This window comes from Physeter macrocephalus, chromosome 13 (genome assembly GCF_002837175.3).
Source record: "Physeter macrocephalus isolate SW-GA chromosome 13, ASM283717v5, whole genome shotgun sequence".
NCBI classification, from domain to species: Eukaryota; Metazoa; Chordata; class Mammalia; order Artiodactyla; family Physeteridae; genus Physeter; species Physeter macrocephalus.
Window position 1 is genome coordinate 12,120,141 of NC_041226.1, and position 14,374 is coordinate 12,134,514.

Sequence of the window (14,374 nt, forward strand, 5' to 3'; positions counted from 1 at the left end):
CTTTTCAAGTTATAGTTCTCTCCGCATATATGCCCAGGAGTGGGATTGCTGGATCATATGGTAACTCTATTTTCAGTTTTTTAAGGAACCACCATACTGCTTTCCATAGTGGCTGCACCAATTTATATTCCCTCCAACGGTGTAGGAGGGTTCATTTTTCTCCACACCCTCTCCAGCATTTATTATTTGTAGGCTTTTTTTTTCTTTTTTTTTTTTTGCAGTACGCGGGCCTCTCACTGTGGTGGCCTCGGCAGGCGGACTCTCAACCACTGCGCCACCAGGGAAGCCCTGGAAACTTAGTCTTAAGTTATGCGTACCTAACTTACTTCTTGGAGAGTTATTCATTGCCCGGTTAGGAGAGGCTAGTCCATTGTGTTGCTATTTCCTTTTTTCCATACACTTCTAAATAATTATTTCTTGTATCTTATGCTCTCCGTGCCTTTGGTGAGGAAATAGTATCACCAAGACAAGTGGTGAGAACCAGGAGCAGGGAGAGTCCCAAGCGTCCTGCTGTCTTTGCTGCTTCCACTTCCTCACCCCGTGTACCATGACAGCAACTGCCAGTCAGAGATGACCTAACACATGGTCATTTTAGAACGCAAACTTCTTCCATTTTGTGGTTCTGCTTTCCTTCTGGGCATCAGACTCCTCTTCATTCATCTGGCAAAAGGGAAAAGAGCAGGGATGATCATGTATGAATGCAAACCTCAAATTACTCTTGAACTGTTCCATCCTGAATGTATTTGTTCCATCCAGAATCATTGATAATTCGTACAGAATTATAAAACTAATGGGGATTTCAGCTTTCCATTGCACTAACAGCCCTTTAATTAAACTGCTCAAGCTGCAAGTTTCTGTTGGATATGATGGCCTCGTGAACACTGAACAGGGCATGTCTCTCCACCCCTTCACATCACTTTCATCAATTCTTAACAGAAAAGATAACTTGAAGCAAAATTTAGTTTTTTCATATCCAAATACTTGTTCTAATAGATGCATCAGATGATTTGAGATCAGCAAAGCTCTCACTAAACAAGTACTTTTTAGGTCACACAATATTAGCTGCCTTTAAAAGAAAAAAAGATGAAACTGATTTGACAGCCATACCCATGTTTCTGACAAATATGCATGTCTGATACACATGAGTGCACAGCAACCCTATTTTTCTTCAACACAATCATCAAATAATATATGTTAAGCACACATTTGGGCGAAGTGGTTTTCAAGGGGTCTCTAGTACATTTGTTTTATATTATGTCCTGTGTGCTTCAGTTCATAAGTGAGTGGGACAGACCTCAGGGTATAAAGCCAGCATGATCTCTCTCTCCCTTCACTTCTTTTGGATATTAAGCCCTTAGCTCAAAACAGTGCAGTGGTTGCTTAAGAAAATCACAAAAGTTGCATAAAATTTGTGATCAAGATGCTTTAATTTTCTTATTTATGACCTATATGATGTAATAAAATTTATCTTTATTCAATTTTCATAAAATGAAACTGAATAGGCTAGTTAGCATTTGTTGATTGATTTCATAGTATATTAAATAATTTGGAGAGGCCAGCAAGCACAAACCAGATGATATGGGAAGGTCGACTTAAGAAAGAAAACAAAACCACAAACCTCAAGTATAAATGAAAGTACTTATACGGTTTAGAAAAATATCTTGGACTATAATGAAAAAGTAACTTAAAGAGTTATTATAGAAGGTCCTGAAACTTACAGAACACTATGTAACTAGTAGAGGTATAAATAAAATACAGGCAATTTTATAGTATCAGGTCATATTTCAGATCTAGGCTTGATGCCCAGATTTTTATATAAACATGCCATAAACTCAGTATTTAATCAACTATAAATGATATTCCTTTGCACTTTTGAAGCATATACAAACTGATTAAACTCCTCATCACTTGCCCGAAGCAGCGTCCTAACCCATCACTCTGCCTCTAGTCTAACAGCTTTCTACTTTAGCCTCCACGAGCCGCCAAGCGTGTGTAGGTGAACTCTCTCTCGGTTACCATCTCGCTGCATACGAGGAGAGGAGAGGGAAAAGGGGACTTGGGGTATGGCAATCACAAAATTTATTTGAATGCTAGTGGTTCATCTCAACCATTCATTATTTTTTTTTTACTTTCCATCCTATCTATATTAATTTCACTACAAAAAAGTCTAATTACTTATCAGAAATAAAATTGTTGCTCAAGAGGGGTGTCAGATGATATTCTGTGACACACCTCAGTATACATTTTTCTTAAGTGCGAGGCGTAAGTCTATGAACTAAAACACCTTAGCCCAACCCTCTAGAGTGAAGGAATCCTTTTTATGGGGACAGGGTCTTCCAAGATGGGGTATAACCCAGTCCAGAGTTCCTTGTGGGTGCAGATTAAACTACTAGAAAAGAGAAACCAGTTATTCTATTTAGATCACTTCGTTTAGATCTTGATTAAATCTAAAGACAGAAGAGACCTCTGATGGGCTCCACCAGTAGGATAATAAACACGAGGAGTCTGAGGCGAAACTGGAAAGCTTTTTCCAGTTCAGCAAAGGAGTCAGAGATGCACGTACTTTGTAAGATCTCTTTGTAACCTTCCCCATATGTATTATCTCTGTCCGTTTCTCTTGCTGATTTATTCAACAAACAAATGTATATGGAGCACATCTGTGCCAGGCACTGCTTTAAGCTCTGTGTATTGAGCAGTAAATAAGATAGATGAGGGCCTTGTTCTCATGGAACTTTCACATCACAGGGAGGGGACTGACAAAAACAAACAAAAAAATAAATAAGTGCCAGGCGCAGAATTCAAACAAAGTGATGTCATAGAAGAGATATTGGAGGTTAGTACATGATAACTCTAAGTTGGATGCCAGCCAAAAATTTTTTAATAAAAAATTTTAGGAGAGTTTCATTCCATAATCAATCTTTAAGGAAACAAGAAGAGAAAGTAGGAGGTGGCTTGCTGTAAAACAACCAAAAGGACTCTAGGCTCTGTTGGGTTTCCTGGCAGGGAATTATGAACATCTCAGAGCATTGTCTTTTATCAGCCTCTTTAAAGGATTTCAAAAGCTTAACTATATAACATGGGTGACTGTAAAGTAAAATTTTCTTTCCCTTGGCCCCTCTGGTAAGGACTGTACCACTCGTTCAGATGATGCTGCCCGTGTTCAAAATAGCTTGGACCTTTGGGTCTATCTTTTGGAATTTGCCTCCTGAGCTGTTCATTAGCAGCTAGCAAAATAATTTTCTTCTAATTTTATTCTGTCTCCTTTTACTCTTTGCCTCCAGGCTTTACTGAGTTCCTCTGATTATCTCAGTTTCCTTTTTTCTTGCTCCTGAGGGTCCCTGAGGACTGTTGTGGTCCCAACCTGGAGCTGTGAAAGCGGTGGTAGGAGAACTGATTGAGTTCCTGTATCAGTTTGGATCCAGTCAAGAGAAAGATGCCACATAGCAATTTAAACAGGGAAAGCGTTATAATTTATAAAAACAGAAATAATTATAAATTATAACAGGATATTGGAGAAACAGGGAATGGTTAGTAAGAAATAAAAAGAACTCTAAAAAATATAGGAAACAGCATATATGGGGAGCAGCCACTGTCTTTTGAGCTGACATTGAACCCATGAAGAGGCCTCCTGGCCTTGTTAGGGAGGACATGGCTATAGTTCCCTTCATGGTACAGAAGTCACTCTGGTGCCCTGCTGAGGGAGCTCGCTGGAGCTCTGCCTTTTGGAACTTTCCTGAAAACCACCCTCTAGGGAGTTGGTGAATCTGTTTATGGGAGGGTTCTCACCAGAGCACTCTGTTACAAAACTGTCTGGGGCAGGGGGCTACTGGAGAAAACTGCTAGTCACTGGATGCTGTCAGCCACCACACACTGCAGGAGCCGGGCACTGGAGAAGCCCACGCTCTGCAGGGACCTGCTAGGTGAGCATGCAGAACCAGGAAGAAAAACCCCTTTCTTCTGCATCATCTCTTCAGAGTCCTTTCCTGATAGACCTCGACATGGTGTCGGCTAGCAAAGGAAAAATAAAGGGCACAGATTCACTTTCACAAGATAAACAATTAAGGGTGAATTTGGAGCTGGGAAGCAATAATCTGATAACTGGCACAGTTGGTAAGACAGTTTTGCATGGGGCACTTAAGGAGTCAAAGCAGCTTCTATGTGTTTGAGAGCCACCTGCCTGCTAGAAGTAAAATAAACTGATAACATGCTTAATGGAAAGGAATACTTGGTCAAATGTTCACTACATCATGGTTTCCAAAGAGAAAGATAACAATATTAGTGTGTTTATATATATACCCACACACTAATATATCTCTCTATATATATATTATATACAGCCTAATATGAATATTATATATAAATATTATACATATTTTATATATAATATAATATATAAAATATTATATATAATATACATTTATAATATATAATATACATATATATACATATATAAAATCTCCATCCATCCTCCTGGCATACCAGATTGAGTATAAGGGTACCAACACAGCTTTCATGGGAAGATCTCTCCTTTTTTCTGAAATTATACTCATTTTACTCTTTGGGTTTTCAAATGGCCTTTATTTATATATATATTAGTGAAATAATGGTCATAGTGAAAGATAGTTTTTGTTGTTGTGGCTGTTCTGTCTTAAAATTATTCCTACCTGACAAAATAAGAGTTATCAACCCTGTATTAGTACTCTTTCCATTTAAAGAAAATTATGCTAGTCTATGAAATTCAAATCTGGAAACTGTTGCACCCCAGGTAAGAATGTATTAATATAAATTGTGGCAAGTCACTGTAATCCTTTTGTGAAATGTATAAAAAGAAGTTTTACATGTAGAAACTGAAAAACAGTTGTCACTTTATGCTCAACAGAAAGGACATATAAACAGAACTTAAACAATAGCTAGGCCATGCACTTTACATTCATTGTCTCCACTTAAATTAACCAGTAATGAGTATTATTATCACTGTTTTTCAGGTGACAAAAATCAGATAGAGTTAAATAATTTTTCCAAGTTCCTATAGCTAGTAAATAGCAGAGCCAAGTTTTAAATAGGACTGTGACTGGCTCCAAAATGTTTCATGATTTAAATAGATGTCTGACTGCCTCCAAAAACCTTCCAGTGTGTAGAGAAAGACAAAAACTGAATTAAGGAGCTAGAAAATGGAATTTTCAAAAAATAAAAAGACGAATAGATAATATAATATAATTATATAATATATAATATACACACAGAGATATATAATTCCTAGAGAAAGGAAATGTGAAAAAGGACTTCATAACTTGTTCTCAAACCTTAAGGAATATCATGTATGTAAAACTCAGTAAGTAGTTTCTGCTTTCACCAAAGCAAATATAAGTGTAGTAGGTTATACAGGGTACACCAGTGCAAGTAGAGAATGTGTTTATGTATTGTTAAAATACATTGGTGTATCAGGAAAGAAAGTGTTGCAGATTTGATTGCAGTGGATTAATCAAATATGGATTTATCTGTATCATGGAAGAAGAAGTCCAGATATGGATAGTTGCTGAGACTGTTTCAGTAACTTAATATTAGCGCCAACCTTGCTGGGATTCCCTTGGCCTTCCTCTAAGGGCTACACAATTGCTGCTATAGTTTCTGCCATTATATCTCCATTCAAGCAAGGAAGAGAAAGGAGTGTGCCAGCTACATAGGACTCATTTTATCAGCTTTTCTGAAACATCCCCAAATGACTGGTTTTGTTCTCATTAGCCAGTTCTGGGTCAAATGTCCTTGCCCCTAGATGCAAGGGAATTTGGAAAAATCAAAGAATAACTTTATGATGATTGGCTTAGACCATGGATCAGACAAACTTTGACCTCAGAAACAAATTCAGGCCATTGTTATAAATAAAGTCATGCCCATTTATTTGCACATTGGCTGTGACTGCTTTCACACCACAGTGGCAAAGCTGAATAGTTGTGAGAAAGACAGATGGCCTGCAAGGCCTAAAATTTTTTACTATTTGGCCTTTTACCAAAAATGTTCATTGACCCCTGGCTTAGATCAGTCATGGCCCCTTGCCTGGGGTTGACCACATGGACACTTTGGGGCTAAGTGGGCTTTCGTTAAGCAAGGAAGAGGGAGGAAAAATGACATTAGAAAAGAACCAAAAGTGTATGTCAGGCCACGTGGTCCAACCAATCATATACAAGACCACAAAAGCATAGCATGCTTTCTGTTTTAAGTCACAGGGTCACCTTGAACATATAACTTCATTTCTTCATGAGCCAACTAAAAATTTAGAAAGGTAGAAATTTTTCAAATATACAGAATCAAATGATTGGCAATATTGTGATATGTCATGAATTCAGGAAGATAATCCCTAATTTACTGAGTTTTATACAGCACTGTCTAAGATATCGTCACACTGAGTCTTAGACGCGTATTTAACTGACTGACACTTCCCTTTAAACTATTTATTTTAGGTTCTTGCATACACTGAGGGACTTCATGGAAAATGGATGTTCAGCGAGATACGAGCTGTATTTTCAAGACGTTATCTTCTACAAAACACTGCTTTGGAAGTATTTATGGCAAACCGAAGTAAGTCCCCTTAAATATTTTGAAAGAAAATGTGCTCGTATTTGGATGTTATTCATTTACATGGTGTGATACTGACTTGATATTTTTTTGTTTTATTTCTTTCTTTGATGTGCCCTCGCTAAAATAAAAATACAAAAAGAATTAATTTGCTTGAAAACATTAATCCTAGATTTCTCATGGATAAAGTTACACAGAAATCTGATTTTCCATGAAGATTCATTACCTTTACCAATAAATCATGAAGGGCACTTGAAAATGATTTCTGAAATTGATGGTTAGCTCTCCTGTGGTTTTCTAAATCATGTTTTTTCTTCTTACCACAGCCTCAGTTATGTTTAATTTCCCTGATCAAGCAACAGTAAAAAAAGTCGTCTATAGCTTGCCTCGGGTTGGAGTAGGGACCAGCTATGGTTTGCCTCAAGCCAGGTAATTATATCATATTACACATTATCTACGGTTTGTTAACATATTTCAATCTCAATACGACGGAAATCTAAATAAGTTTATACCATTATAATTATTTTGAAAATCAAGGAATTGTCTTCCTCTGCAGGTCATTTGTAAGGAAAGAGGTTATGAAAACAGCTATTTTAAGAATGACAGAATAGGGCATAATTTTATTTAACATATATACAAATGAAGAAGTAAAAAAGTTGATTGCATATTATAGCTGGCACATAATTAAGACATTTTTGCTGAAGATCTTACAAAAGACACACCAAAAGCCTCATGATGTTTGTGATTAATTGTTGTATAATAGCATATAAATTGTTTTTATAAATTCTATGTATAAATGCTTCTTCATTAACGTAATAAAACTCTCAGAGTTTATTGAGATTAATAGTCATTAATTAGGATGTGATTTTAATCACTTCTTAAATCTCTCATCTTGGTATTTTAAAAGCATTATTTTGAAATCTTATTTTATTGAAAAATACTATTCTAAGTAGAAAACATAGTCAGTAATTATGTTTATCACTAATATCAGTTAGTTGGTTTTTGGCTCCAAGTAACTGAATACCTAACTAAAAGTGGCTTAAGCAATAAGGGTTTTGCTTCGGGGGGTTTGTTTTGTGAAAGATGTGGCGTTAAGAAGGGTTTGCTAGTATTGGCTCAGAGGTTCAGTGTTGTCAGGACTCTCAGTTGGCCTCATATTCACAAAATAACCACCACTCCCCCAGACACCACATCTTCACACAACTGCATTCAAGTAGGAAAAAGACACAAAGGATTTCTCCTTGAACTTCTGTGTTTTAGGACAGAGTATATTTAGAAGCCTTTAGCAGTCTTTATCTCAGGTCCCTTTGGCCAGAATGGGGTCACCTTCCTGCCCCTAAAACAATCACTGAATGCTGAACACGAAGCCAAACCATCCCCTAGAATTCAAGGAAAAAATATATCTCAACTCCCTGCCACTTCCTACCTGAAAAAAATACATTTTCTCTGTCGGCTTTGGACAGACAAGCAACAGTGTCTTCCACATAGATCATTAAGTCCCTGGGAATTGTTGCAGAGCACTGCATGCATGGAAAGGAAAGCTAATCTTTGTCTATCTTCTCTTAAACAGGCTACAGACATGTAAAAGACAGGGACTGTGTCTTATTTATCTTTTAACCTGCAATACTTAGCACACTGCCTAATTGCAAAGGTGCTTTTTAAGTGCTACTCAACTGGAGTTACCCTGCGTTACAAAGTATCTATTCTCGTATTAAGTTTACAGTGTAAGACCAATTCACTGACATGTATGCATATGCCCAGGATATTTGCTAGTTGAATGACAATATTAAATTAAGACATTAGTAGATAATGAAGTACTTATATAAAATACAGGTCAAAAGAAAAATGCATTTAATCTATCAAAAAAAGAAAATGAAATTAGTTTTGCAAGACTTGTTATTGAATCTAAGCTGACTCATAGTAATCACTACTTCCTTTCCCAAGTACTTACAAATTGTTTAATCATCAATTCAAGAATTTTTCCAGGAATTGACATTAAGAACTCACAAACAGGCCTAACTTTTTCCTTTTAAAAAATAATCATCTGCCTCCTGGCATATTTCTCAATGATCGTGATTCTTCAAAGATTACCAATAGAGTTTTCTAATTTCCTTTAGTACTCTTAGACTTGTCCAGATCTGAATTCATTAAAAACAACCAGAAGCTCTTGTACTATATTCCTTACCTTTTATGAGCATTATTTTCCTTTTAACCGCATTTGGTCTCTCTTTGATTTTTGGAAGATCATTCTTCTTGATAGAAAAACTGGAAACAAAATAGGTGTTTAGTAAGTTTGGAAATTCTATCTTAAAACACTCTTTTGTTGTCCCCTTGGCTTTCCCCCCAGAGGCTCAACTGATTATTAGTTTCCTAATAAAATACTTGTAAATTCAGTTTTGTATACTTCCTGTGATATATAGTCTTAGAAGTAGCAGATGGGGGTAAGAGGAACACTGAATCTAGGCTTAGACCTGATACTGCTGGCAGTGATAGAGCCTGATACTTAGTAGGAACTCAATACATATATGTTGAAAGAATGAATAACATTAGGCAAGGGGAATGACACTTTCATCTGCTATAAAATGGGAACAGTATCTTTGCAAAGACATGTTTTATGAATGTCTTGAGATCATAAAATGAAGGCACTTTGTGAACAGTGAACACACATATACACTATACACATACATGCATGCATACACAGATATAGATAGGTAGGTAGGTGAGGAAGTTGGTAGGTAGGTGGGTAGGTAAATAGACATAGACACATACTTGTATAAATATATGTGTGTGTGATATGTAAGATCCTGTTACACTTAGAGAACTGTCAAAGGGGAGGGATGATGTCTGGCTCCTACAAGTAGAAGCCTTCCAGATGAGAGTATCTTGGTAAAATCACCAAGGGATCCATTCTTTGCTTTGTTTTTTTGACATTGGGTTTTGTCAGTTTAAAGCAGAATTTATCAAACTCTAGGGAACTTCTGCTAAGCTAAGCCCATAGGAGACTGCCTTAGAAACAAACAAAAATGATCAAACTCAAAAGCAGGTATACTGCCAGAAAATTGACTTCACATATCATTTAGGCCGCTTTTTGGGCAAGCCCACCGAAGAGATCACATTCCAAAGATTTAGAACAGAAGGAATATTTCCACTAAGCTGGCATAGCCTAATGAATGTCCCTTTAATTTATATCCATGGGTCTCATTTGCTGAGCACTCTGCATGTGCCAGGGACTATACTTTGTGTTTTAGCTTATAAGCATTATTTCCTTTAATTCTTTTGTTTGTTTGTTTGTTTGGGGCTTATAAACAACAGATATTTATTTCTGGCAATTCTAGAGGCTAGAGAGTCCAAGATCAAGGCACCAGTAGATTTGGTGTCTGGTGAGATCCCAACTCCAGGTTCATAGATGGTCCTCTTCTCGATGTGTCCTCACATGGCAGGGGGGCTCTCAGCCCTTAATTCTTAAAACAACCATGTTCTTAATGTGGATTCTTAATGGTATTCTTATCCCATTTTACAGATAGGAAATTTTTGGTTTAGATAAGTTACTTATCTTGCCCAAGATCATAGCCCACTCTCTTAATTTCTATTTTGTGTCTTCTATCAAAGTGATCCACATTGGTCAAAAGAACAATACCTTTACCCCTGTGTAACAAAAGAAAAATACTGACAAAAAACTTGCCCATTTTCTGGACTCCATACTGATTGCCATTATTTGGTTAATGTATTGACTGTCTATTCAGACAGTCATTACAATCAATAAATTTTGGATTTAGTTAGATTCTTTACTTACTAAGAATATACCTGGTTGCATACATAGGGTTAATGATTTTAAATGGTCACCATTTGTTATGGTACTTAATATTTTTTTCCACAGGGCAATTTTATCTTCTTCTTATCCCCCAATTCTAAAAGCATTTTACTGTAGCCCAAATATGTACCAACTATCCTCATTCTAATATACAGATTTTTATAGGATATTTTGAATAGCCCTGTTGATGTACTGTTTCCCATTTTGCTTCTCCTTATGATTGAATTATTTAATTTTTTTTTGAATTTCATCTCTCTTTAGCCATTTTTAAATTTTAGGATAGATGTCCAATAATTCAAGTTATTTGGTATACACTTACTGAGACCCTACTCTAGGTCAAGCATTGCTAAATGCTAAGGACGTAACAGTATGTAAAACAGTTCCTGCTCTCAGTGAGTTTATCGTAGAAAAGAAAGAGCAGTAAACAGGAAAAGCTGATCCTTTCCCTGAACTTGCTAATAGTAATCTGATTTTCTAAATTCATTTCGTTTGCCCATATTTTTCTTGACCACTGCATACTCTAAGAATGACATGATAACTTTCTCCCATGATTCCTCTTGTTTCCCCTTATCAGGATTTGTTTGGTCTTGGTTTTTGAGTGTTTTTGGTGCTCAGAATTATTTCCAGATCAGCAATTTTCTTCTTAAATTGTCTAGGTTTAAAATGTCAACAAATAAATTTACAACTTTATTATATACATTGCTTTTAGCAGACTAAGCATGCTGCAGGTAAGAATTTTAGTCAGATTAGCAAGAATATGATTATGATAGTAATCCAACAAAAGTTGGACTAAGCACATAATTATAATAGTAGCAAATAAAAACTGGGTAAACATAGTTTATTAATTCTTTGATAATTCAGAAAATATTTTAGCATGTTACCATGACAAAGTCAGAATCAAGGCAAAAGTTTATAACATAAATAGTTGTATGAATGAAAGTGTATCTGGAAAATTTTGAAAAGTGGTGCCAGTATGGATCAAAATCTGGAAGCCCTTTAAGTAGCCCTGTGAAAATCATATTACCAATTAATTGAAAAGTACGCTGAATTATAGAATTGAAGTATGAAATATATATACCCTTTACTATTGCAGTGAAGTGAATCACTAGACTTACATAGTTCTTTTGGAGTCAGTAGGATCTATTATCTCAAATATATGTAACTAGGAAAGTTCTTCAAAAATGTTAATATGTGAGCAGGCTGCTACAACATATTACGTTAATATTTTAAACATTGAGTTACACCTAATTATTTTTAAAATTCTTAATTCAGATTTGAATTTGAGATAACAGTTTCTTCCCATTCTTCTTTCCTCCCTCCTTTACCTCAACTAACATGTATCTTAGCTCCTGCCATGCCTATGAAGATCCCATGTGAATAGAAACATATGATAATAATACGTGGGTGACAAAAATAGTCTTAGGTCCGCAGTTCCCAAAATAAGCACCACGGAGCCCTGAGATGTCACAGTGCACTCTCAGGGCTACTGCAGAGCATTTTATATTTTTTCGGGAAACACAACAACATCTATTAGACGCTGCACAAACTCTTAGCTTGAGTTAGTTCTAAGTTTCAACATTTGATAGGACTGCATTCTTGCATTCTTTTTGATGCCATCTTAGCTTTGTGAAACTAGTTTATAGGGGTTGCTCTGGTAATTTAAAAAAAAAGTGCTGCATGAAAATTCATGTGGAACAGGCATTGAAGGTGGTGGTGTCAGATATGATTCCAAGGTTTAAGTTGTGCAGTGACCAACAGGTGTGCAATACATTCCTTTAGTTAAGTAATTGTGGTTAGTTAAGAATGAAATAAAATATTATTTTTCTTTCAATTTTTGAATATTATATTCTCAAACAGCTACTAAGTTGTTAAGGCTCAAGTATTCAGTTATTTAGACCTAACTACATAATAAACAGAACCGTTAGGTGTCTCTCTTGGGCTAGGGGCACCATGAAAAAATTCCTGAGACCCTAAAGGTGGCATAAATACAAAAAGTTCGGGAACTTCTATTTTAAGTGGCGAATGTTTTAGAAACTCAGTTAGCCTTATCATACTTCTACAAATACAGCCAGCTTTCATTATTTTTTATAGGAACACATTGTACCTTCAAAGGTTCATAATTTACACAAATTATCCTGATTTACTCCCTTATGATATTCCTATGTCCCTTATGAATTCGTATGTTTTCAAAGTTCCCAGTTGTTTGTTTCTGACCCCATAGGGGGATGGGTGTCGTGTGGTTAGAGGCTGTGCACATGTGCACACGCTGCGCCGAGGCAGGCGTGGAAAGTTCAGTGGCAGCATTAGTATATAAGGGTTAAGTCAAATGCCTTTAAGCTGCTGACTATCTACCTAGCTTTGTACCATGGAGTAGGTTTGCTGTAGTGTTCAAAAACTACTTTGACGTATTTGGAGCATAGTTGCACCTTTTTTTGTTATTGACTTATAAAATACCCACTTGGAGCCATATTATACAAATAGGTGCTTTCATATTGGTTTACCCTTAGTAAATAAATATATCTTCTCTATAACAGATTTTTCAAATATTGCTAATCTCTACAGCTAAAATATATTTTGTAATTTATCTCAGAAAGATAAACCATAAATTGAATAATATCAAATCAATACATTAGTTATTATTGGACTTTTAAAAGTCATGAGTTAAAAGAGACTGTTTGTTATGGTTTGCTTAATTGCTAGGAGGATATCACTAGCCACTCCTCGACAGCTTTATAAATCTTCCAACATGACTCAGCGTTGGCAAAGAAGGGAAATTTCAAACTTCGAATATTTGATGTTTCTTAATACTATAGCAGGTAAGACATCTTATTCTTTAATCTCATAATATGTTTATGTTCATCAAAAATCTTGGTAATGTGACTTGATGGTATGCATTGTTCACCTTAGAATTCAAATACAGCATTAGAATAAATATTGAAGCACTCACATTAAATTGCTATCAGAAACTATACAAGCTAGTACCAAGGTTTAGATGCATTTATTGTTGAAGAGGCTTTTTCTTGCTCTCCTTCTGCCATTTCCTTTGCTGACAGCTTTGTCTGACGGTTTATTAGAGTCAACAAACCATTGCCAGAGAGTGTCTGGAAATAATAATGGGAAAATGTAATTTCACTACTTTGTCATTCTCAGCAGTAGCAGCTAGACAGGAGAATAACAACAGGATTCTGCCTAGTACAGATGTCACCTGGATTATGGCATGATTGGGTTACACCTTTTTTTTTTCTTAAAATCTTCAAATGAAAATATAAAATCAGATTACGTTTCTAAATGATGAGTAACTGCCATCAACCTCGGCAGTACCATGCTTGTAAATTAAGAGAAGGTAGTGGCTTTGTTTTTCTGCTAAATCAGTGGTTGTCAGTGGCTGAACCTGTCTATGAGATTTAAGTGCCTCTTTCTTTTTTACTAAATTAAGCTCCAAAGCCCTTATTCATGTTGAATTACCAAGAGTTCACTTCTGTAAATCAGGCTCTACAAAAACTTTTTACAATCGGATGAATTTAAAACTACATAAATGCATATGCTTACCTATGATCATTGTTCTTTTATGAATGAATGCTCAGAACTATGAATTGAGAGCCCTGTTCCCTGAATCATTGCTTAAAAGGATAACTGTAATATTCCTCTTTTTAATCTATCATATATGTGTGAATATGGATGCTATGGCATATATTAAATATGGATGATATAGATGTGTATTACATAGACAAGAGAACTTGATTTGTCAACACAAAGGGATAAAAAAGTTGTTTGAAATGGTTTTGCATTTTAATCATTTAATACAGATTGTAATGTTAATTCCTTTGCTAATAGGATGCTAGAGCTACAACCAAAGAACTGTTTTATTACATATATTAATTTTATTATATATTTTATACACACATCTCCATTATATACATATATCTTCATGACATATTTCATACATATTCACATATCAGTGTATACAATGTATGTATCTTTTTTTTTTTT

General features: G+C 35.7%; 1 protein-coding gene across 9 annotated transcripts in view; it reads left to right on the top strand.

Annotated features, from left to right (window-relative positions):
- The window catches only part of NBEA (neurobeachin), a 607,387-nt gene that overhangs the window by 473,137 nt on the left and 119,876 nt on the right, over positions 1-14,374 (top strand). For all 9 annotated transcript variants that reach the window (XM_055089393.1, XM_055089395.1, XM_055089397.1 and 6 more), the window contains 3 exons: positions 6,459-6,576; positions 6,900-7,002; positions 13,085-13,200. In XM_055089393.1, the coding sequence (XP_054945368.1) occupies positions 6,459-6,576; positions 6,900-7,002; positions 13,085-13,200 (337 nt within the window). The remainder of the gene's footprint in view (positions 1-6,458; positions 6,577-6,899; positions 7,003-13,084; positions 13,201-14,374) is intronic.